This window comes from Rhodofomes roseus (genome assembly GCF_022264815.1).
Source record: "Rhodofomes roseus strain CIRM-BRFM 1785 chromosome Unknown C8Q71scaffold_30, whole genome shotgun sequence".
Classification (NCBI taxonomy): Eukaryota; Fungi; Basidiomycota; class Agaricomycetes; order Polyporales; family Fomitopsidaceae; genus Rhodofomes; species Rhodofomes roseus.
The window spans coordinates 254,107-277,744 of record NW_025952986.1 but is presented as its reverse complement, the minus strand read 5'-3'; the positions used below and the strand labels follow the sequence as shown (position 1 = coordinate 277,744).

Here is a 23,638-nt window from a genome sequence, read left to right as displayed (position 1 = left end):
TCTCCTCGGATTGTCTCGGAGTTTGCACCATTGGATTCCTGAGGTTCAGAGCAATCCATTCTGATTTTACTACGCGTCCACGGGAGGAGTGAGAGAAGACCGAGAGCAAAAAGCAAGTGGTATAGTAATGCAACTATTCTCCGAGGCTCGTCACGGCGAAGGTCACGATGCCGACGCTGCCGGTAATCAAGATCCGCTCGCCGAGAGCTGCCGTCGGTGGCGAATGTGGCTGGAGAGACCAACTGGAGACATCGCTGCAACGCAGACGCTGAGACAGTAATGCAACTGGGCGCTTGGCCGAGTCGCCGACAGCTCACTCGCCCAATCTCACTGAGATGTTTGATCCAGTCAACGAAGGCCTGTTCTTGAGCTGGCCTGAGCAATTTCTGGGTTGCATGTGCAGCTGAGCGAGGCTTTGTCTCCCCGTGTAGTCGGCGGAGGACAGTAGAGTAAGGAGCACGTGAGCACCATGACGTACGAGGAGCAGTAGATTTAACATTGACGTTACCTACCACTGTACCAGACTGAGCATTCTTGATAGCGGGTTCGACCTCGGCTTCATGTGCGCGAGACCGAGGAAGTCTGGGCATCCACTGGTGTAATGAATATCTGCGTCGCCACACTGCTTCGCCCACTGGACACCGTCAGACACGGAGCGCTTCTGATGACGGCAAGGGCGGAGTTGAGATCTGTTGATCGGGGGTGGCTGCTTGTCACGCCTCAACTGCAACATTCTCATTGACCTGCTTGTAGGTTGGCGGATTGTCTCGGAAAATTGTAGGAGAGCTCGTTGAATGATATAGAATCATGCTATGAACTTTTCAGACATATCGGTTATAGGATGAGGTCACCCGAGATAGTCCCCGCGTCATGATTGAGCAAAAACAGTGTTTATTGATTTATGCAGAGCAGGTACTATACTTTCTCCCTCTCGAAAAATAGATAGGGACGTAGGCAGTCATTCAAAGTATGCTACACAAAAATCCCAGAATATCCGGAGGGACGAGCGAGGGCAGAGTTCAATAATTGCATTACTGTACCAGTTGCATTGCAGGGCCACTGATAGTATCAAGCAATAAGAGATCGTTGCAGCGGCACACTAATCATCGCCGTGTGAGCTGGCGACGTCACTCAGACTGGACTCGTCCCGCATGTCCGTGTCCTGCTCTTCCGTGCTGGGGGTACTTGCCCCCGTGACAGAGGGAGGCTCAGGGTCATTAGTGCTGTGCGAAGCACCCTCGGAATGGTCAGCCTTTGCCTTTTCTGCCTGCTTCTTTTTCCACAGGTGCGCCATCTGCAAGAACTGGAAGGACGTCGGATTCGATTCCCTCTCGTCGTCGGGAAAGACCATATCCCAGACCAATTCTGCATACGAGGGTCAGACCAGTGTCACAGGCAAATAGCTGGGTTACATACCTTCCTGGCCATCGCTGGCCTTCACCCGACGCGCACTGACGATGGGGATCTTGGATTGGACCTTCTGGACATCTTCCGGTGTCCCGTTCTTCTCCTCGAACGTCTTCCATACCTCCAGGAGCGCAGCCCGCTCGTCCTTCAGGCCCTGCTTCCTCAAGTCCGCATAACCCCTCTCGAATACCTGTCTCGCACGCTCGACGTCACCAGGTACCATTTCCGTCTCTTCTTCTTCCTCCTCTTCCTCCCGCTCCTCCCGGAGTTCCCGCGCGACAGGGATGGGCGCAGCCTCAAACTCCGCGTATGCGATCCACACTTTCCAGTGGCCGCTGAGGGCGACGAGCCGCTCGTAGAGCGCACGCGCGCCCTCGCGGTTGCCCTCCTCGATCTCGAAGTCGATGTAGGCCTTCCAGAGCACTTCAGGCATGGCGAGTGGCTGCTGTGTGACCCCAAGCTCAAAGATGGCGCGTGTGCGCGCAAAGTCTTCGAGCTGAGACTCGAGTTCGGCGTACTTCACCCAAGCTGATGAGTTGCTCGGATCAAACTCGATGTACTTCTCGTACAGCGTCCGGACACGATCAAACTCGCGCAACTAAGATAGCAGTTGAGCAGACGTAGCTCGACGGGGCAGCGTTCAGATACTCACATCAAGCTCAAGCTGAATGTAGCCCTTGAAGAGCGCCTCCTTGGGGCACATTCCGATTGCCGCACCGAGGATTTTGCGGGCAGCCGGCAAGTCCAGTCGCCGCACCTCGAACTTTGCGAACATGAGCCAGAGTTTTGCGAACGTAAACTGTTTGTGTGGGACGACCCCTATTGCTGTCTCGTACACTTGTCGTGCCCGCGCGTAGTCCTTTATGCGCCTCATTAGATGTATGCACCTTCACATGAGAGCGAATAACATACCTTCGTCTCGATCTCCTCAAATAAAGCATAATTTAACCAGAGGAATATATACCGCCGCCAATGCCGTTTTTGTCCCCCTGGCGGGACATGTGCCACAGCGCGCTCGTACACCTCCCTCACACGACCGACAGCAGCCTCAACTTCTTGTGGCGTTGCGCCTTCGTCGCGACCATCGCGGAGTGCACCTTCCTCCAAGCGCGAGTAGTCGAACCAGGCGTCGTAGTTGTGGCCGTCTTGGGCGAGTTCGTCCTCATACTGTATACGCCGCTTGCCAAGGACGGTGGTCTCAAGCGTCGACCGCGTTCCATGCTGCTTCTCAAATTTGGTGTACGCAGCATAGAGCCCGGCCGACTTTGAGCGGGGGATGCGGGACAATGCAAACTTGTAGATCACCCGGGCGCGCTCGTACTCCTTCAACCTCGTCTCCATCTTCGCAAAGGCGCTGAACACGGCCTGCGCTTTCTCGACCTCTTCTTCGCCGTCTCCGAAGAACTCGAGCGCGGTCTGGAACACCTCGCGTGCCTTGTCGAGTTTCGCCCTCTCCTCCTCAAACTTCGCCCACTTGACCCAATTCCGTGGCTCCGGACGCACGGCAATCCATCGTTCGTAGATCGCGCTCGCCCGGTCGGGCTCGCCGTACCGCGCCTCCATCTTGATGTACGCCTGCCACGCCTTGTCGTCCGGCTCCCACTGCATCCATCGCTCGAACACCTGGCGGGCACCGGGGACGTTCTGCAGCAGCTCCTCGAGGTAGACGTACTTGTACCAGAGCTGGTCAACCCGGGGAAGTAGGGTGACGGCACGATCGAACAGGTTGCGAGAGTGTTGAACGTTGCGTCCCTTGAGCTCCATTTCGGTGTAGCTTAGCCAGAGCTGTACGCTCCGAGGGTCCACGTCCAATGCACGCTCAAAGACCGAGCGCGAGCGGGCGTACTCGCCTTGGCTTGCCTCCCAATTTGCGTATTGAAGCCATTCTTTGCTGTTCTGACGTTTAAGAATTCATTGTCTGCCATAGTCTGGAGTGTACGCACATGTTTGACCTCGTCTGCCTGATCCGCTTCTCGAACTCCTCCCGCTTCCTCCCTCGGTACTCGTGCAACTCCTCAAAATCCTCTACACGCTGCTTAGGAGCCCGGAACTGCGACTCTTGGCGCTCCTGTGCATCGCGAAGCAGCTGTTCCGCGGTGACTTGGATGGCAGCAGGTGCCCGGTTCTTGATGCTATGCACAGTTCAGTGCCCCCGAAGCGACCTCGAATAGACTGCGTACCGTGGTGCCCGGCCGTCTTGCATGACGTCTTAATATGAGTGCCAACCGAAAAGTGATTCGTGCAAGCACTAGAGCACTGAGCACAGTTATGGCCTGGTTGTGGCAAAAGCCAAACGAGGAGGAGGGGTAAGAGTGAGAGTGAGTGGCCCACGGAGCTAAGTCGCGAGATCAACATGCCTATTTGCGGTAATCACAAATTTACTTATCACTGTACTGACTGACATAAATACTATTATTGTAGGCCCACTATGGTGGCAAGTAAGTAAGTGGGAATCATTGCTTCTGTGTAGCGCCTTGCTTTTTGTTGTTGTTGTTGGCTCCTTTTATTGTCACTGAGGGCGTAGCCCTATGTAGACATGATCCGTACATGATGCAGTCCATAGTCCGTCAAGTCTCTCGGCTGTGCATGCTCGAACGTCGGGGACGTCGAGATGGGGGGGCGGTGCAGTAGGAGCGCCTTGCTTAACGGACCTTATGGCCATCATAGCGTCGTACAGAGTATGGATACATTCAAAGAAGGTTCCGAGTATACAACAGCAATGATGTTTGCTAACACATCAACGTACATAACGACTCCTTATTGCGCCTTCCTAGATTTAAGCTTCTGAGATTATGACGTCTTTACGGCCGCCGCGCCGCCCCCTCTCCCTGCCCGCTCAAGGGTTCCATCTACGAGTTCGTACGCAGGCCGGTACCGACACCGGCAGATATCGTCATCCGCGAGACAATGCATATCCGGTACGCCGTTCACGACTTCCAGCCGCCCTGCGTCCGGCAAGGAATCAGCATGCCCGTTGCCCCGGCCATTAATTACGGTAGATGTGATTGTGCTGTGGGAGAAGTCCGTCCCGGCATTGTGGTAGCATGCGTTCTGGGGATCTCCCTGGATCATCTCGAGGACGTCTGGGAGGGGGTCACACCCAGTGCTGTCCGCGATGCATTGCTTCAACGGGTCTGTCGGGATCACCTCGAAGCGAGTAGGGAGCGTGTCCGGAGCGTCGCAAGAGGAAGGAGGGGTTGGGGTGGCGGGGGCGTGTGGGTGGGTGTTATCGGGGTCGCTGAGTGATGACGGTGCAGGGGTAGGGAGCGAGGGCAGTGCCACGTCCTTGGAGGTCTCTGATGAGTATACTGAGTGTACAGAGCAGGTCCCACATGCAGGCTGGATGAGCAACGCTGGGTTGCGGAACGTGTTGTAGGTCGAGCCGAGTGAAGTGTACCTGCAAATGATGTTTATACACTCGTTAGCACTTGGGTCGACAACAGCGGTAGGGACATACCCTTCGTCGTACAGATCGCAATACGGCACATTGAACCGTCGCAGATAGTCCCACACTGCTCCGTAGGACCAGTTGATGATCGGGTTCACGCGCTCAAAGGCAGGCCACCCGGGATCAGTCGTATTGCGGAATGTTAGCGTCGCTACATCCATGTCAGTTCCGGGTCTCGGAGGTGTACTGCAGCTCTGAGCGGACGAGCGACGCTTCGTCCGCGCTAACTACCCAGGGTTGAGGGCGCTGCGCTCATCCACAGAGCTGCAGCGCCTGACAGGTCTGCTCACCTCCATGGGGGTCCGACCTCCTCGTGCCAATTAATATGGCGTCGATATGCGGGAACTGCTCCTTGTAGACCTCCAGAGCGCGTTTCATGCCCTCTCCGCCCTTCGCTTTCAACGTGGTACCCGCCCCTGCGATGACGCCGTTCGTTGCTGCGGGGCCGGGCGTCGCGGGCCCAGCGACGGTCTCCACAGGAAGCTCCGGCTCGTCGACTGGACAGTGGAAGAGGTCTAGGTTGTACTGCTTTGCGGTTTCGAGGTTGAATACTTCGAGCTGCGGGAAGGGCGAGGGCACGGGGATATAAACCGCGGGGATAGGTCGGGATGCGAGGCTGCCTCGTCGGCCGAGAGATGCTGCGAGCAGATGAAGGAGGACTGTACCTAGATACCACAAGACTTAGCCAAGTCTACTGCTGACCACAGCAGAAGTCAAGGACGTACAGTCCTTCCCGCCGTTGAAGCTCAGTGAAACATGGTCCGGCCTGGTCGATGCGTGAAGCCTACGACAAGACGACGTTGCCAGATGGGACTCACCCGAACACATTCAGTGCATCATCTATAACAGCCAGAGCCTCCTTCACCAGATGCGAGAGCGGGTCCGACTGCGCCGCGAGGGTATACACCTCGTTCGATATCTTCCCGAAGTCTACCATGTTCGCCACAGCACTCCAATCTAAGGCGCAGTCCCACAGATAGTCGAGCTCGTCGAAAGTGAAGAGTCTCGGCGTAGATGATCCCCCGTAGCGTCACGGTAGAGGATGAGTAGAACGCGTGAGTTCTGCGAGCCGTGGCCCGTAACGCCGAGGTTTGATCTCCGTATGCGATTAGATCTCCCCACATTCACCAACGCTCGAGCACATTCCCACAGAGGCAAATGCAATTATCGACTGCAAATCGACTGTGGGTTCAATGTGCCATCTATAGGTCGCTCGGAGGCTGTGGAGGAGGAGGGTACCCGGGCAGATCCAGCGAACGTGAGGATTAACTTCGCTTTACGGTATCCACAACGAGGACTCGGACGAAGAACGGGGGGAAGAACATCGCAAAGACAGCAGACAACAGTGCACGAGAACGAAACACAAGGCATCAATGGGAGAATAAGGCCCTTCCTCTTCACTCCTTCTCAAGCTCCCTCTTCGCTACGGTCGGCGGCGACCCTAGATCTGCCCCGACCGCACCATTCCCGGCTAGGCCACCCACTCGCGAACCTGTGAAACCCTCAACGGGTATGTTTTCTGCACCCACTTCCTCGTGTGACGGGCCTCCTCGCTTTGGCTCCGGCTGTACCTCAGCGGAGTGAGATTCGGCGGGCTGGAAGCGCGAAGGTAGAAGCTGCTTCCTGCTCTCGTGTGCCCACTGCACGACGCCGGCACGCGGACCAGCGTCATACGTGAGAAGAGCGAGGCGGACTAGCAGGTAGACACCGAGGATTGCCGTCGTCAGGAATAGTGAGACACCGAATAGAAGGAAAAGCGTCCCAAGGAACAATATGCCTGGGAGTTCATTAGACTTGAGTTCCACAGACGCATACAATGCCGTATATACGTGCCAAACAACGCCACGATTGCCATAGCAGTCACTAGGGCTGCGGTGAGGGCTGCGCATATGAAGGTAGTAAAGACGAATAATGAAAAGCCGCTACCGACACGAACGCAGTGAGCTCAGCATCCATGTTGAGAATCAGCGGCTTACATGAAGGAGAGAGCTGGTAGCATACTGAGAGCAACAAAAATGATCAAGTACGTCTTGAAGTATGTGAGATTGACAGTTAGTCGACTGAACTGTCTCACAGACTCACAGAGCGTATGGGATGCTGACGAAACGCATTGAGCAGGTTTTCAACAACAGGGCGGGTCACATCGTTCTCGAGCCTGTGCATGACATTGATGAGCCAAGAGTTTTGCTGGCACACTTACACCTACTACCTCTGCAGTGTGTCTCGCACTGTGGTAGCGCTCTTGTCGAAGTAAGATGTCAGGTCGTCATCTTCCGTCTTCCGTATGGGCTTTGAGTCCATGGGAAGCCTATGATTAGGAATCAAAGTCAGTGAAGTTGCACTTTAGTATACGCCCCAATAGCTAGTAGGAGATCGAGTCTGAGGACTCACATATTTGATTGACTGAGGACTTGCGTACCTAGGAGCAAGTTCTTTTCCGACTACGTGCTGTCTGGTTTGGTTCCGTCTCCTTGACTTGACTCAAATGACAGAATGATTGATGCCTTGCATACGGAGTGGAACCTGCGCTGCTCAGATCAGCTTGCCTCGTCAACGGCGAACGCGATGGCAAGCACGAAACCGAACAAGAGCCTGCCAATTGATTCTCGGCTGCCACCCCATTGAATAAAATATCCCAGTACTTGGTCAATTGTGTGACCATAACAAAGCTTTACTCACCGACTGAAGTGTTGTAGACCCTTGTAGACCAAGTTGTGGTATATTCCGAACCGCGTTTGGTGCCACCGACGCGTCATGATCCCCTCCTACCTAAAGAGGAAAACAACAGCACGGACACGTGATCAAAACGCGTAGAGGTAGACGCGCGCCACTGGCGACTTCAACTTGAACTCGAACCGCGACAACCTCAGCCTCGCTCAGTACACGTAACGCTCCGTCGGTCCATATTCCCAGTGTATACGAAACATGGAGGCTCAGTAAGTATTACCTTCCTGGATTTGAACCAGAAATGACTCGCGCCATATGTCGCGCAACGGTGATGGCGTCGCCGTTGAAGGAGCGTGTTGCACAATGTCCTCAGTTTCTGAGGAGTCTCGTGTGACTTTCAGCGGGAGCTCTATGGCGACGGTTGTGACAGGGAGCTTTGCTAGGGTGCGACTGCAAGCTCGACACGGATACAGAGGGGTCCACGGCGGATTCGTGTTCAGCTTGCTGCCAGCGTAGGTGCTCCGATGATGTGTATGGGGCATTGAAGTCGTGCTTCGTGTTACTGAGAGAAAGGGCTTTTTGATGCCATGCTCTACTCTCATGATGATGATAGTGTTTTGGCGACTACTGCCTTTGTTCTGCCTTGAACGAGCCGATAACTGACAGTGCACTGTCGCAGTCGCCGAAGGCTGATGGAACAAGCCAGACAAGATGGATCTATGTACCCTAACGTCACGGGCCTGAGAGTCACAGAGAAGCCCGCCGCGACTCACGCCCAGAATTCGAAGACAGTAATAGTGAGACGATTACCAGTCTTGTGTCAATGCAACGCTCACAACTACTCGTAGAGCATTGACTCGGATAGTGACGATGATGTACAGCCCGTCAAAGCAAAACCGAGAACGCCTCGAGAAGTTATTGAACTCTCTGATTCAGATGGTGAAGCGCCACCACCACCGTACGTCGTCAAGCGTTGTTACGTACTGTAGTATTGATGACAGTTCTAGTCCGCAGCCACTCCGTGCGCATCCTTTGAATGCAGCGAATGCGCGACAGACAACAGCACCCATTGCGAAGTTTCCGCTCAAGCCAGCAGTTCCTATCCATGTCCCGAGCAACCGGGACATCCCGCGGGCGCCCCCGCCTACGAATGACCACGAATCATTCGACATGCGGGTGGCAGACAACATCAACGATGTGCCGATGACCGCCACAGATACCGAGAAGGCAATCCGAGACCTCGTATCCGGCGCGTTCGGCGACATGGAAGTCGAGGTCTCCATCGAGGACGCGGTGGTGCCTGGGTTGGACCCTCAGTTCAGGTTGCTGGCGCACCAAGTCGCGGGCAGGAAGTGGATGGCGGACCGCGAGACTGGCAAGAAGAACGGCGGGATCCTGGCGGACGACATGGGGTGTGTTCAATTCTCGGTGATCCACATAGCATCGCCGATTGATGTTCCAACAGATTGGGGAAGACCATACAGACAATCGTGCGCATCGTGGAAGGACGAGCAAAGAAGCAAGATCAAAAGGAAGGCTGGTCACCGGCGACTTTGTAAGTAATAGAACCCTTCCTTCATTCATTTGCGCGGACTGATCAACGCCATTCTTCGCAGGGTTGTATGTCCTGTGGCCGTTGTGTCACAGTGGGCAAGTGAGGTCGCACGGATGGCGCCTGGACTTATCGTCGTCGAGCACCATGGGCCGAACCGTACAACCGGTGAGTGCTCTCATGTAGTGAATGTGCTTTCCACTAACATCCATCAGACCCCGCGAAGCTGGAGCGTGCACACGTTGTAGTCACGTCCTACACAATCGTCTCTTCTGAACATGGAGTCTATACTGGCGGGGGCACGAACAAGGCACCCAAGAAGAAACAGTCGTTGGATGATTCGGACTCGGACAGTAGTGTAGGCAGCTCGCTGCCTGCGAGGAAGACTACGAGAAGGGCAGCTACGAAAGCGAAGAAAGACGCACTGTTCCGTGTACGATGGTGGCGTACCGTGCTCGGTCTGTGTCAATCACCCTACATCTTCGATGGACTCTGATATATCAATTTGTGCGTACAGATGAAGCCCACAATATCAAGAACCGCAACACCAAGGCAGCGACGGCTTGTTCCGCGCTGGAGAGCAAATTCCGCTGGTGCCTCACGGGTACACCGATGTGCGTGTTATTCACGTAGATAAGCATCAGAGATGCTGATCAAGGCCTTTTGGCTTTGGGTACACAGGCAGAATAGCGTGGAAGAGTTGTTTTCGCTGTTCAAGTTCCTACGCGTCAAGCCTCTGAACGACTGGCCAACCTTCAACTCGCAGATCGCACAACCAATCAAAGCCAACCGTACTGCTCGGGCTATGAAGCGTCTACACGTGAGCGTTCTTGCTGCTATTCGCTATCTTGTGCGCTGGTACTGAAATATCACATCGATAGGTTGTGCTCAGCGCAGTGATGCTCCGTCGGACGAAGGACACCGTCGTGAACGGCAAGCCGATCCTGGAGCTTCCCGAACGGGTGGTTGAGATTGTTGATTGTGCCTTCGATGCCGGGGAGCGGGCGTTCTACGATAAGGTCAATTCGCTGGTGCAGAACAGACTAGAAACTTTGGAACAACAAGGCGGAGCGGCGAGGAACTATACGTCCATGCTCATCCTGCTCCTTCGTCTGCGGCAAGGTGTGTGGGTCTCTTGCTGCTGCTCCAGTGGTGTATTGAGTGAGATGTGTGTAGCGTGCAACCATCCGTCACTTGTGTCGGAGGACTACAGGAAGGATGGAGAGGCCGTGGACCCAAAGGCCAGCAAGAGCCAAGATGGGGACGACGACGCAGACGATCTGGCGGATCAGCTGGCTGGGATGGGTCTCGCGAGCGTGAAGCGTTGCCAGCTTTGCCAAACCGAGTGAGTTGCAGAAACACCCTTCGTTGCGCAAGCTGATAGGGCTGACTGTTGGACAGGTTGCAGCCCTCTAACACTGCGGAGAACGGGACCTGCAAGGACTGCATAGCCGTGGTAGCAAACGCGAAGCGCAGAGCTGATCACGACTTGCCGCCCGACTCATCTAAGATACGCAAGATCATGGATATCCTTCAGGAGATCGACGAACGCTCGGAGGGGCAAGAGAAGACCATCATCTTCTCTCAGTTCACCTCGATGCTGAACATCATTGAGCCATTCCTTAAGGCGGAGGGTATCCGATATGTACGCTGTAAGTCCCTTCAATAGTCTCTAGTAAACGAGCTTTTGGTTGACTTCTACAATAGACGACGGGTCCATGAACAAGGCACAGCGTGAGCACGCGCTTGATCAGATCAAGGAGGAGAATGGTCGTACGCGGGTCATCCTGATCTCATTCAAGGCTGGTTCAACTGGTTAGTATTCTTCGCTTTCGTTCAGGGACCCTCATTGACGGTCACCAAAGGGTTGAACTTGACGTGCTGCAATAACGTGATCTTGGTAGACCTTTGGTGGAACCCGGCGCTGGAGGTAGGCTTCCATGATCCGCGCTGATTGTTGAACTAGGGCTGATATAGGATGCACAGGACCAAGCCTTTGATCGAGCTCATCGGTTCGGTCAGAAGAGGGACGTGCGCATCCGCAAGCTGTGCGTTCCCGACACTGTCGAGCAGCGTATTCTTGAGGTGCGTAATATGCTCACTTCTATGGATCGCCTAGGTCACCAACATGGTTCTGTAGCTGCAAGACAAGAAGCGTGAATTGGCAAAGGCGGCGCTGTCCGGAGACAAGATGAAGAACATGCGTCTTGGTGCCGACGAACTGGCGGCGCTCTTTCGCCCGGGTGGTCACGACGAGGATGAGGATACAGACTAGGATTTTAGTTGCGACCGTGACGCGATTGCTCAAAGCGAACACGGGCTTGTTCGATTCACTGTCAGATTTGTTAGAGTGGTGTCTTGGATTCTGCGCTACTCTGTCAGGACTATAGAACATTGAGGCGGACGATACTTGTGTCTTGGGAAGGTCCTGGATTGCGGCGCCATTGTAGGCCGTTGTGCGAGGTTGTGCGTCGATTTTCGTGCATTGCTGCCGAAAGAACCATACGCTTCTGAATATGGGGTGGCTTCTCTAATCCCGCCGAGCGACAAGAGAACAAGGTCGCGAAGTCACCACCTGCCAAAAGCAGACGGACAATAGCAGCGGTAGATCAGTATCACCCGTGTGGCATCGAAAATTCCCACGTGGCTCACGTTTCAGACTCCGCTTGATCAACGAGCGCGGTTGTGGCGCTGTCCACTCATTGTTTCTTCCTCCCCATTCTGTGCGTTCAGCGTATCTTACGACGCGATTTCCACGCATAGTCTGCCAGCGTTAGGCTTAGGCTTTGTGTATAGTCGGGACCCCGCAACTTTAGCGGCAGATCATCCGTAAACTAAGCGACTATTGGAAGGTGAGCCATATCAGCCTCCCCTTTGGGCTAAGAAACAATGACTGACTCATGAGCGGCCCATCAGACAGAATTTGGGGTGCCTGAGTGACATTTCCATTTTGAAACCAACACGAGTTATCAGCTTCAATCTCCGACATGCCACACCTGTTCAAAGGGTCGCGGAGATCGCGCTCGCACGCGCCTTTGTGCAGCTCCCGTTGCAGTCTCCCTCCCGACATCCACTTGCCTCGTCGTCAGACTACCTCTCCTCCGATGGCGCAACCAACACCCCGTCAGATGAAATCGCGCGTCTATACGATTATTCAGGCAGATGCTCTGCAGTCGAGCGAAGTCAACAAGCACGGCTGGAGGAGCGAGGTCGAGGGCAAGATCGTGGAGATGGACATCGATATCCAGCTATTTCTATCCTACTTCATGCCCAGCGTCGCGGAGATGCCTCCCTCGCAGGCCGCAGACCCTTTTCATGTGCCGGTCGGTGGGAAGGAGACAGATATGTACAAGCCTTTGGTATGTGTCCACCGCAGATTTGCACGATCATGGTGCTGATGAACATCCAGTGCGACGGGCTGAAGAACCTAGTCAAGGACTTCCCAAAACAAAAGCGTCTGTCTTTCCACAATAACGCGCACGAAGAGATCAAGTTTCCTTTCCTTCTATGCCAGCGGGACCAGCACGCGACGAAGCCGGACGTCGTCGCGTCTCTCCCTGGTCGCACGTTCGCTCCCCGGAACAAGGATGACGACCACGATCGTTGGCGGGACATCTCCGTTGTATTCGAAATCAAGAACGTGGAGAGCGAAGACCCCATGCTCTACTGCTCGGAGAGGAACGACGAGACATTGGTGCAGCTATCGAAGAGTGCGCGCAACATTCTCGTTTCCCAAAGCCGACTATGCGCATTCGCAGTCGGAGTCTACGGGTCGACAGCGCGTATCTTCCGATTCGACCATGCTGGTGCTGTCTGCACACGGTCGTTCAAGTACGGAGAGGACAACGGCGCGGTCCTATATGAGTTTCTCTGGCGACTTGTCCATCCGATACGCGAGGACTGTGACATCGTCGGGGCGGACCCGACTGTCCGGTTTGCGTCACGCGGAGTAACTCGGGCCCTGCGCAAAGCTGATGTCGAGGTCACTTCCGAGACGCGGAAGGCATGCCGGTGGGTCACCATCGATCCCGCTGAAAACCAACCTGCGAAGAAGTATCTCGTCTACGAGTTGCTCTTTATCAATCCGCGCTTGTTCTCCCGGGCAACAACGATCTGGAAAGCTCTGGAGCTCGACGATGATGGCGAGCCGACTGGGACTCACGTTGTGATCAAGGAATCATGGCGTCAGCTGGCACGCGACGCCGAGCTGTTGCACTGGAAGCGCATTCGTGCGCACGTTGCGCCGCATCTCCTGCCCACCGACATGGACAGTGAACAATGGGACCAGGCCGCGGAGGAAGCGTTCATGGAGGTATGGAACGCAGAGTGGCGTGGCTTAGCAGCATTCTCGTTGGGCGCCGACCTCGGAGAAGATGAAGAACTTCGAGCGGACGTGGAGGCCCCAGTCGGGCATCGGACGTGGACCGGTGTACACCAGTGCCATGGCGCACACCAGTGGTTCGAGAGGAGCCATATGCGTCTCGTATCGACTACCATCGGTACCCCGATCTCGCAGTTCCGCAGGACGAGAGAGATGGTGCAGGTGCTTCGTGACGCCATATACGGTATGTTCGACATTCGCTCTATTTCTCTCAGGTCGCTCATGCTTGTCGCGGCACTGTTACAGGGCATCAACTGGCCTTTGAAGCGGGCGTCATACAGCGTGACGTCAGTGAAGGGAACGTGATGAGCGTGAATGGCAGAGGCTTCCTGCACGATCTAGACTACGGCTTCAACTGGAAGGCGACGCTTTACGCATTGGGTTACGAGGATACCATCGAGAGCTGGGAGGAGTTCGCCCGGACTGGGAAGGGCAAGCCGAGGGAGGGCGTCGACGGCCGTGCTCCTGCTGCCGAACATGCGCAGCAAGCTCAAGGAACCCAGGAGAAGACCGTCCCGCCCCCCCGTCCGGTTATAAACCGACAGGGCATAGAGGAGTACTTTGTGGATGCGGTCATCGCGGAGCGGAAGACGGCGGAGGGCAAGAGGTATCTGGTGAAGTGGACGGGCTACGGGGATGAGTGGAACTCGTGGGAACCCCTCCAGAACGTCCGGGGCTGTGTAGCCTTTTCTCATTGGCTTAGTCTGCCGCGCGAGGACCGTAAACAGTTGTCGGCCCAGCATGCCAATGACGCCGTTGGGACGGGCGAGCCTCCCAGAGGAGTAAGACCGAACGCAGTGACTACCGACGTCGGAACTGCAGACCCGGAGAAGATCAGGGATGAATGCAAGCAGCGCACAGTGAGTATCCAATTCTGTCGTGGCTTTTCGTTCGGTACTCATACACAAACATCAAAGGGCACGTTCTTGTTCATGGCTATAGAAGTCCTTTGGGGCGGCGTCGTCCACCAAGTCCGACATGATCTGGAGTCGTTCTTTTGGCTCCTCTTCTGGCTCGTTCTCAGGCATTGCAAGCATGACCGTCACAAGTATAACACGCTCAAGTCATTCATGGACGCGCCTGACGAGGCTCTAAGCGCTGACCACAAGATGGGTTGGCTCAGGAAACCTTTCACCGTGCCCGGCAACGAGCCTCTGAACGAATTGCTACGTCGTTTCATGCTGTTATGCGACAACAACTTCGTCACTCTGAGGCAACCGGAGGTGCTTGATCCGATGACATATCAGAAGGTGCTGCAGATCTTTGACGACGCACTTGCGCGCAATGACTGGCCGGTGGACGACAAGGCAATACCATGGGTACCTGCGCAGGGCGTCGATGGAGTGCCAGCCCGCCAAGCACGCCCCAAAGACACCGTGACTGGAAGCCAGATAGAGTCCCGTGCCCGACAGAGTCTGGGACGACCGAATCCCGCACCAGATGCCAACAACGCACCTCGGACACCGCACACTGCCAGCTCTGGATCGAGACCGCCTGAAGATTCATGGACACGACCGGTCGCGCAGATACACCGGGAAGACATACCCGATCCCGTGTCACCTACGCCACCCTCACAGAGGGCATCCTCGTCTCATTCGGCTGCGTTGCCCGCTGCGTTGTTCCGTTTCACGCCGGCCCACGATGCGAGTCGGTCGCCATCTCCCCCTTGGGACCCGCGAGGGGAAGACCTGATGGCGAGTCTCCACGCTATCTCACCCGATTTCGAAAGCCCCCCGTCGCATCCGCCCAATAGTTCTGCTGGAGAGCCCGAACCGTCTACGTCCACTCAAGCGGGGCAGGGCGATGCCAGTGGCGATGCTCGCCACCGTGGCCGGAAACGCTCCAAGGAAGACCTCGGCGTCGACGACGATCTCGATGTCGGGCCATCGAAGCGGTCAAGGCCCGACAGCGAACAGTCTAAGCTGCTTCCTCAGGCATCCTGGAAATTACGTCCAACGCCGCCCCGAAAGCGATGAAGTCGAACGTGACTCTCATCTATTCGCTACCGCTTGTCACCGTTCATATCGCTGTGTTGTTGTATATATACTCGCTATGCTGTACGTAGTTCTGCCGCCGGACGGTCGTTGATTCAGTGCCGCTCTTGTACCCTGCTTTCATTGAATATATGTAGTTCTCAGCTGACACCGACTATTTGCACTCTCATCATCAATAGTCTCATTTATTGTCGACGCAATGTAACGACGTTTGCACTTGACCTGACATTCCTCCTGCGCTGAAGTCGACGTAGTACACGCTGGGTCTAGGCGACGTAAGTGACCCTGCTTGTAGCCCGAAGCAAAGAAAAAGCCAGGATCAACACATCTGCGACAGCAGATATGTGCCGTGAGCCTGTATATGGATGTCGATGATAATCCGAGGATAAACACGCCCCGTCGCCAGAGTGCTAGCACTCGCAGAGGGACAAACACTCCTGCGAAGCTAAATATCTGGTCACAGGGCCTTACCTGTGCTTGTAGTACCGCGAGTCTTCCGCATCGCACAAACCCGGGATGCTGCAGTCCGACAGTACCGCTTATTTCCTCGACGACGCTGGGGATTTCGTATGCAGGGCCCGTGTTGAATCCCACGACACGAGCACCGACTGATAGGTCCACGACGCGAGCAGACCGTTGCAGGGCCATCCGAGTCCACCACTAGTCATTAGTGGTCCAGCGGGTGCCAACGACGCACGTCGACGAGCCACACACACAAACATCGAAGCCAGGCACCATCCGCGGTCCGCCCACAGAACTTCATTACAGTCCCTGTCTATATAACCTAGCTCATCGAGATTGGAACGAGCGCGCACAACAACACGTCGAGAGCACATAACAATACGACTGTCTATGACGCACTACACTTTTGGCCGTTATGGGCGCTTACTCGGGCTTGCCCTGCTTGCCCGTCTCTATGTCCTCTAGTGGCACGCGCTCGTAGGTCGGCTGCGATTCGACATGCTTGACCCAGGTGTAGTATATCGAGCCGAGGAGAATGATGGCGACCGATGAGGCGCGGCCGCTGTGCACAAGACGTGGTCAGACAGGTGATCAGTGCAACGAGGCGGAAGAGGCTCACGTTGTGATGATGTCGTGGAAGAGCCACAGTCCGAGGAGCGAGGCGGCGACGCCGCGCACCGCGGAGGAGACCATGTGAGTGATCGGCGAGGTGACCTTGATGGAGAGCAGACTGGCGATGCTCATGAGGAACCCGAAGAGGCCCTATGACGGGTTCACGCTTAGCCTACTACACAGCGGGGCGTTGCTCACCGTGACCAGAGAGCCTATCATGAACGTGTACAGCTGGCCCGGCGTGGACTCCGGGCCTAACAGCAGCTTCATCACCCCCGGGCCCTCACCGCCGAGCACGACGACTGGTGTCAGCACGATCACGCTCAGCAGGTTGGTGTACCACGACAGGTGAAGCGCGCTCCCATGCACGACGTCCAGAGACTTCTTGATGACGACGGAGTGCAGCGCGGTGACCATCGAGCTGACGACACCGAACGTCACGCCCAGAGCGGAGACGTTCGTGCCGTCCAAGAAGACACCGACGAAGAAGCCGAGGGTCACGATGGAGCACGCAACCAGAATGCGCAGGGATGGTCGGGCTTGCAGGATGAAGAATGACGTGCAGACGGTGAAGGGGAGCACCATTCCGCGAGCGACCTGGTAGAAGGACGCGTCGACGTACTTGAGTGTGTAGTTACTCAGACTAGGGAGCGCTGAGCATTTGGTCAGTTATGAACATACATTGAGTGCTCACCTCAGTCCGACCAAGCTCAGTGACACCGTCGGTATAAGGCCCTTAATGACCTGCCAGTCCCATCGTAGTGGTAGCTGTAGCATGCCGAGCATGTGTGCGAAGAGGAACAATACAACGGCGATGAGGAGTTGCATGTCTAGGAAGAACAGTGGCACGTCCGTGGTATTGAGGACCCATTTGTTGCTGGACATCAGCGTCAGTAAAGGCGCGCGACCTGCCTGATAGACACGACATACGCCATGACCATCTAGCTCATTGTAAGCACCCCCAAGGCACAGTAGAATGGATTAATTGGCGTACCGACAGTGCTGCGACAAGGTAGAAGGTCACCGTACCGGCCTACTGGACATCTCAAACACGATACTCCAGGCGAAGCATACTCCCACTTACGACGAGAGCCCTGTTCGGTGGTGCATTGTCGTGTCCATGGCGAGCGGGAGACATTAGGTCGGTTGTAGTAGTAGCGTTGTAGAGGTTCCAGGGCCGTATACTCCAGTATGAGAGTGGTCAGAACAAGGTCAGAAGACAGCTCGAGTCGTGAGAGGACGACTGCAGCCGGAGAGTTCCTCGTGGGCGGGCAAGAATAACCCGCGTGCGACTGTTTGCAGACGGCACAACGACGCAAAGGTCAACCAGCCCACAAACCGACAAAACTAAGGAGAAGGAGGGAGGAGAGATGAAGAGGATGAAGCTGAGATGAGGAGAAGTTGGCGGGAGCTGGCAGGCACCGCCAGGCCACGTGCGAGAAAGCGGGAATTCCTACTTTTGGCATCATTCCCTTTTTTGACCACTGATCGCGTTCCCACGTGACAGCGGGGATGCGGACGCGACGCGTCCGAGTTCGAGTCGCGTCTTGCTCACTGACGTTGATTGCTGCACTATACGCTGCTTCACGAACTCGGGTACTCGGGCTAACGAAGACAATTTCTACACGCGCAAGTCTTGAGAATTGAGGCGTTCCGGGACTCAAACACTGGCACCGGCGCTGAAGCCACCCAGGGCACGACGATTGAACGTGAACTGCGAATGGCATCAGACAATGAACAAGATGTCGTGCCTCCACCTCCGACAATCAGAAACGCTTGTATGTCTCACTGCGTCTCATGCGTATATCAGGGGTTGACTCTGTACTCACCGTTGTGGCGTAGATGCAGACGACACCATAAAGATTCTACTGGCCACTGACAACCACATTGGGTATCTTGAAAGGGACCCAGTGCGAGGACAAGACTCCATCAACACATTCCGAGAGATACTTCAATTAGCCATCAAGAATGATGTAAGTCCCTTCTACCACGAACGTTACGGTACCGGCTGCAGACACCTGTTGCTGGGCTTTATTTTGCATCGGCATCCCAGCTGTTTGCAGAACATTACATAGGCACAAACGAATGCGCGAGACATATGATGACAAGGCCTCGCTTGACAATCGACGAGCCACGGTGCAGCCCTTCTGCACCAATATCTCGCGAGATGGTAGTGAAGTTCACTACATTCAACGATAGCCTTGGAGCTTTCAACGTTGCCAATTGATTTGCTAGGCAGTCTCGGAGTTGCGTACGATGTAATCGGGGAGCTGACCCGCAAAAGTACAATCTGTTGTCGTTCAATCTGTCTGTGAAAGCCTTGGGACCACAATGGAGGAGAGGCGGCGAGTGGGACATGGGTTCTTTGCCGAGTTCATCTGTCGCATTTTTCTTTTTGCTTCATGTCCTGAAAAGAGCTGTCATGGTTCTCGCTTCGGACAAACATCTCATTATCAATTGCTCCTGACGCCCTCCTGTTGTATCTCGTTCAGGTCGACTTCGTGTTACTCGGTGGGGATCTCTTTCACGACAACCGACCGTCTCGGGATTGTCTCTATGAAGTGATGGCACTCCTCCGCGAGTACACTCTCGGGGACAGGCCGATTCAAATCGAGCTATTAAGCGACCCAGACGAGGGAAAGGCGCCTGGATTTTCGTACGAATCTACTCCTCATCCGGTATCACGTTGCGCTGACATGCCATTCGAACAAGATTCCCGGCGGTGAACTACGAAGACCCGAACTTCAACATTGCCATCCCGGTCTTCTCCATTCACGGTAATCACGACGACCCACAAGGTGCAGGCCCGGTACGTCCCCACCCACCATCTCACTGATGTTTGTTCTGACAGCACTACGCAGCAAGGAGCTCTAGCCGCACTGGACATGCTCTCTGTGAGCGGCCTCATCAACTACATGGGCAAAGTGGACCTCCCGGTCAACGCAGCCGATGCGCAGCAGAGCGGCATTGCAATCAAACCCGTCCTCCTACGCAAGGGCAACACACGCCTCGGCATGTACGGCGTCGGGAATATCAAGGACCAGCGCATGCACTTCGAGCTCCGGAGCAACCGTGTGAAGATGTTCATGCCGCGCGACAAGGATGACTGGTTCAACATCCTGATCGTGCACCAGAATCGGTGAGTTGCCTTACCGACGAGGTGTACACGAAATGGCTGATGCCGGATGAAGCGTTGCGCACGGGCCACAGCAGTCGGTACCCGAGGGTATGTTCGACGACAGCGTCGACTTGGTCGTCTGGGGCCACGAACACGACTGCCGGATCGTGCCCGAGTCTGTCGCCGGCAAGAAGTACTACGTAACGCAACCTGGATCGTCCGTCGCCACATCTCTTGCAGACGGCGAGTCGATAGAGAAGTGCGTCGTCCTATTCTCGTTACCTCTGTTCAGTGCTGACAGTATCTTGGAAGACACGTTGCGCTGCTGAAGATCCAGGGCCAGGAGTTTGAGCTGACGCCCATTCCACTTCGGACCGTGCGCCCGTTCGTGTTGGACGAGATCGTCCTCAGCGAGATCGCGGACGAGGAGAACATCGACCTCGGGGACCGCATGGCGATCACCAAGTATCTGAAAAAACGGGTGCGTCGGAGTGGCCCGCAGGTGGATTATACGGCTGATCACAGCACAGGTCAATGAGCTGATTGACAAAGCGAACGCGCTATGGGACGAACGGAACGAGCGCGCGGTCGCCGAAGGAGAGGACGAGTTACCTCGAATGCTCCCCATTGTCCGGCTCAAGGTGCGCCCATGCGCTCTGCTCACCACAATACGCTGCCCACACGCACACAGGTCGACACCACCGGCGTCTCGGAACTCTCCAATCCCGTGCGCTTTGGGCAGGAGTTCCAGGGCAGGCTGGCGAACCCGCGGGACGTACTCGTGTTCCACCGCGCGAAGGCAAGCGCGAAGCGCGGGCCGAAGGTCACCGCGGACCAGCCCGAGCTAAGCATCGACGACCCCGAGCTGAGCGTCGCGGAGAAGCTCTCGAAGGTACGTGTGCAGACGCTTGTGCGGGAGTACCTCGCGGCGCAGGAGCTGCAGCTCCTGGGCGAGGCGGGCATGTCGGACGCAATCGAGACGTTTGTGGACAAGGATGACATACATGCTATCCAAACGTGAGTGTGTAAGCTATATGATGTGCGGGGAGACTCACGTCGTGGTAGTCATGTGAACGGCGCGTTGAAGGCGTTGATGAAGGGTGTACAGGCGAATGGGAAAGAGGACCTCTCCGACGACGGGCTTGACGAGATTGTGCGTGGTTTTGAGTCTAGCTATAAATGGTTGTGCACTCACAAGCTGTACGCACGCAGGTCGACAAGGTCAAGGAGAAGCACGATCAGGAGTACCTGGAGCGGCGCGGCGAGGAGCAACCCACCAAGTCCAAGGCAAGTGTCGCCCCATGATATCTTCGCTGCCCCTGCTGATCCCTCTGCAGGGAAAGGGAAGAGCCGCGGACGACTCAGACGCCTCAGTAGATTCCATGCTGATGGATATCGATGCGGGTGGCTCTGACTTTGAGCAGCCCTCGGAGGAAGAGCGACCAAAAAAGAAAACGAGGGCACCAGCTAAGAAGGCAGCACCTGCCAAGAAAGCACCCGCGAAGGGTCGGGGCAAGAAAGCAGTATGTAGTACACATGTTCACGGTTTCATTCACTATTGACAGGCTGTACTTCATAGGCTGTATCTGACGACGATGATGAGATCGAGGAAGACGAGGAGCCGCCACCCAAAACGACTAAGCGCACGAATCGTGCTGCGGTTCTTAGGTACGTTGCAGTGCTGTTGTCCGTCTGCATCCACTCAACTGCGTTGTGCAGTCAACTGACCACGACGAAGAAGGCCCCAGCAAAGAAGGCCACGGCGAAACAAGCCACCCTTAGCTTTGCCCCCTCTGGAAGATCTTCGACACGCGCAGCAGCATCTCGAGCTACGAAGAAGATGGCCGATGTGGTACGCTCCCCACATATCGTACACAAGGTGTCCATCGCTGATGATCATGGTACCCCAGGTTGAACTGGATAGCGACTGAGGATCCTTGTCCACCATGGCGTCGTGGTACCTATCGTGTACAGTCCAGTGCCCCGAATTGACTGCTTCCTTGGCATGTTTCCTTTACTCCAGTCAAGTGCTGTGATGCATTCTGTATATGAGCCGCCGTGCCAGCCCTGCTCACAGAGGTGTGTCATACTCGAAGTTGTCAACGAATGAAGAACACTTCCATGTCATAACTACGGGTGTGCAGAGGATCGTACCCATCTTGGTCGGCACTCTCCCTTCGTTGTAACCGCAAGGATCATGGAACTAGAGACTGAGTCAGGACTTAGTTCGTAGCTCTCGAGCTACCTATGGCACCCATGAGGATTATCCGAAGACATGTAGATTTGACACGAATATAATGATAGCCGTCCAGCGGCACTAGTACCAGTAGCCAAAGTCTATAGAATACTACAAGAGCCACAGCGTGATACAGACGATCAAGAGCGGTCAAGAAGAGCGGAGAAGCGTGAGATGTTCGTTCTCATCGGTCCTCATCAACGAAAAGGACCAGCTGAGGGGCATCGGGGAAGCAATTGCTTGCTGTGACTCTGAGTCCTCGAACGCTTCGAAGGCCCTGCCAGTGGCTCCAGCTCATCAGCTTCGTAGAGATCTCCTTGAGATCGCTTGCGACCATGGCGACTGCCGCCGGCCTCGTCCGAAGCAGCGCTAGCAAGCTTCGAGGTTAAGTCGACATGTCCATCGCCTGATTCGGACGACGACGACTGAACAGCAGAGTAATTATGCGAGGACAGAGGCAACATGACGGAGTGAGAGGAGGATGCCCTCCGCGACGACGGCGTTGGTGACTTGGGGGCAGGCCTAGGCGGGACACGTAGTGGTTCAACGAATCTTCTCCAGGGCTCGACGAGAAGATCAGGTCTCGGACCAGAACTCGCGTTACGCGGTGTACGGCGCGAGTTATTGGCGTTCTGAGCATTGGTATGCAGAGCAGCCGACGCAGATCCACGGACCAACATTTCGCCGTCGCTGAAGCCTCGTTGGCCTCGTGGCCGTAGATCGACAGGTGGTAGGAGCTTGTGGCTAGTTTGCGGACCGAGATTTGATGGACCCTCACCATGCCGAGCCTCTGAATTGATTTGACTAGTTTGCCAGGAGCTCCGGGGACGAAGTTCGTGCTGGGAAGGCTCCGAGTCTTCGAGGATGAATGGAATCGCCCTATCCCCTTTCGGCCAATCCTGACGCTTGAGTGCCTTCTCGAAGAGTGCCAGAACAGCCTCATATGTCAATGGCTTCGGGGCTGGCCTGCCTTCTCGCCTGTGCGAGTTTCCGTCACACAACTCCGCAAATTCTTCGAGCAGGTCGTTGAGAGGTTCGTTGTTGTGGACGCGGACACTGTTCATAATCCAGCCCTTCTTATACGTTGCACAGTCGTCGTCGGTGGCCTGGTCGAACAGACTTTTCAGTAATCGCGGCCCGTCATGGTGCGTATGACTCGTGTGCCTGAGAACAAGCCAAACTAGGAGCCAAAAGAACGACTCCAGGTCGTGTCGTGCTTGATGAACAATGTTGCCTCGAAGGATCTCCACGGCCATGAAGTAGAATGTACCCTGTTCCACCGCCGATAAGGGATCTTCATTACAAAGATAAAGAGGTTGCAGACTTACAGTCCGCTGTTTGCACTCCAACCTGAGCTGTGCTTCGGTTGCGGGCGGGGCACGCCGCTCTCCGTGAACGTGTGAAACCGACAACTTCACGCGCTCGCCGGTTGGCATTTCTAGCCATCTGTCCAACGCTGCGCAGTCCTTGACATGTTCATTCGGCTCCCATGTGTTGTCGTCGTCCCCCTCCCATTTGATAAGGTACTCCATATCCTGGCCCCCAGTGGTCGAGGGTCGTTCCGCAAGAATTGCCTCGACGAACCACTCCTTCCGGCCTTTCTCGTCTATAATTGCACGCGGCGTTCTCTTTTTCTTTCGGACGAGATGAGCGCGAGCGGGTGGCGCAGGTGCAGGCACGAAACCAGAGCTATCCAAGTCCGTTCTCGGGATACCCTTCTCCGTAAGGACGAACTCCTCCCAGCTCGCAATCGTATCCTCG

General features: G+C 55.4%; 7 protein-coding genes across 7 annotated transcripts; 3 read left to right on the top strand and 4 right to left on the bottom strand.

The window, feature by feature from the left end:
• Positions 1 to 874: 874 nt before the first annotated feature.
• Positions 875 to 3,726, bottom strand: C8Q71DRAFT_785229 (protein prenylyltransferase). Its single transcript, XM_047925074.1, has 6 exons — positions 3,588 to 3,726; positions 3,351 to 3,539; positions 2,320 to 3,298; positions 2,060 to 2,266; positions 1,417 to 2,005; positions 875 to 1,365 (listed from the first exon to the last, which is right to left on the bottom strand). The coding sequence occupies exons 1-6, from the start codon at positions 3,608 to 3,610 to the stop codon at positions 1,100 to 1,102; spliced, it is 2,253 nt and encodes a 750-aa protein (XP_047773922.1). The 5' UTR covers positions 3,611 to 3,726; the 3' UTR covers positions 875 to 1,099.
• A 486-nt stretch (positions 3,727 to 4,212) lies between these two features.
• Positions 4,213 to 6,115, bottom strand: C8Q71DRAFT_885996 (uncharacterized protein; the record flags this gene model as incomplete). The annotated part of the gene is made up of 6 exons (XM_047928571.1): positions 5,674 to 6,115; positions 5,581 to 5,621; positions 5,146 to 5,520; positions 4,865 to 5,006; positions 4,690 to 4,804; positions 4,213 to 4,470 (listed from the first exon to the last, which is right to left on the bottom strand). Coding segments are annotated over exons 1-6 (1,050 nt in total), but the record flags the coding sequence as incomplete, so codon positions are not given.
• C8Q71DRAFT_885978 (uncharacterized protein) lies at positions 5,906 to 7,156 on the bottom strand (the record flags this gene model as incomplete). Its single annotated transcript, XM_047928570.1, has 5 exons — positions 5,906 to 6,632; positions 6,671 to 6,777; positions 6,832 to 6,884; positions 6,938 to 7,010; positions 7,065 to 7,156. 5 exons carry the CDS (start codon positions 7,154 to 7,156, stop codon positions 6,253 to 6,255), a joined length of 705 nt encoding a protein of 234 aa, XP_047773920.1. The 3' UTR covers positions 5,906 to 6,252.
• Positions 7,157 to 8,725: 1,569 nt separating this feature from the next.
• On the top strand, positions 8,726 to 11,349 carry C8Q71DRAFT_716682 (SNF2 family N-terminal domain-containing protein; the record flags this gene model as incomplete). Its single annotated transcript, XM_047921118.1, has 13 exons — positions 8,726 to 8,934; positions 8,988 to 9,077; positions 9,139 to 9,242; positions 9,290 to 9,532; positions 9,592 to 9,688; positions 9,756 to 9,894; positions 9,956 to 10,196; positions 10,251 to 10,419; positions 10,476 to 10,726; positions 10,782 to 10,889; positions 10,940 to 11,004; positions 11,061 to 11,159; positions 11,215 to 11,349. The coding sequence occupies 13 exons, from the start codon at positions 8,726 to 8,728 to the stop codon at positions 11,347 to 11,349; spliced, it is 1,950 nt and encodes a 649-aa protein (XP_047773919.1).
• A 446-nt stretch (positions 11,350 to 11,795) lies between these two features.
• On the top strand, positions 11,796 to 13,431 carry C8Q71DRAFT_817339 (uncharacterized protein; the record flags this gene model as incomplete). Its single annotated transcript, XM_047926128.1, has 3 exons — positions 11,796 to 11,926; positions 11,991 to 12,433; positions 12,484 to 13,431. Coding segments are annotated over exons 2-3 (1,320 nt in total), but the record flags the coding sequence as incomplete, so codon positions are not given.
• Positions 13,432 to 16,058: 2,627 nt separating this feature from the next.
• On the bottom strand, positions 16,059 to 17,945 carry C8Q71DRAFT_785216 (uncharacterized protein). The gene is made up of 7 exons (XM_047925073.1): positions 17,608 to 17,945; positions 17,518 to 17,556; positions 17,454 to 17,464; positions 17,218 to 17,400; positions 16,722 to 17,166; positions 16,531 to 16,673; positions 16,059 to 16,473 (listed from the first exon to the last, which is right to left on the bottom strand). The coding sequence occupies exons 1-7, from the start codon at positions 17,659 to 17,661 to the stop codon at positions 16,335 to 16,337; spliced, it is 1,014 nt and encodes a 337-aa protein (XP_047773917.1). The 5' UTR covers positions 17,662 to 17,945; the 3' UTR covers positions 16,059 to 16,334.
• Positions 17,946 to 18,069: 124 nt separating this feature from the next.
• C8Q71DRAFT_361370 (Metallo-dependent phosphatase-like protein) lies at positions 18,070 to 21,863 on the top strand. Its single transcript, XM_047918071.1, has 15 exons — positions 18,070 to 18,301; positions 18,372 to 18,496; positions 19,016 to 19,179; positions 19,236 to 19,332; positions 19,385 to 19,662; positions 19,715 to 19,900; positions 19,954 to 20,122; positions 20,172 to 20,282; positions 20,333 to 20,658; positions 20,707 to 20,794; positions 20,854 to 20,928; positions 20,979 to 21,164; positions 21,221 to 21,309; positions 21,361 to 21,493; positions 21,552 to 21,863. Exons 1-15 carry the CDS (start codon positions 18,244 to 18,246, stop codon positions 21,570 to 21,572), a joined length of 2,106 nt encoding a protein of 701 aa, XP_047773916.1. The 5' UTR covers positions 18,070 to 18,243; the 3' UTR covers positions 21,573 to 21,863.
• Positions 21,864 to 23,638: the final 1,775 nt, after the last annotated feature.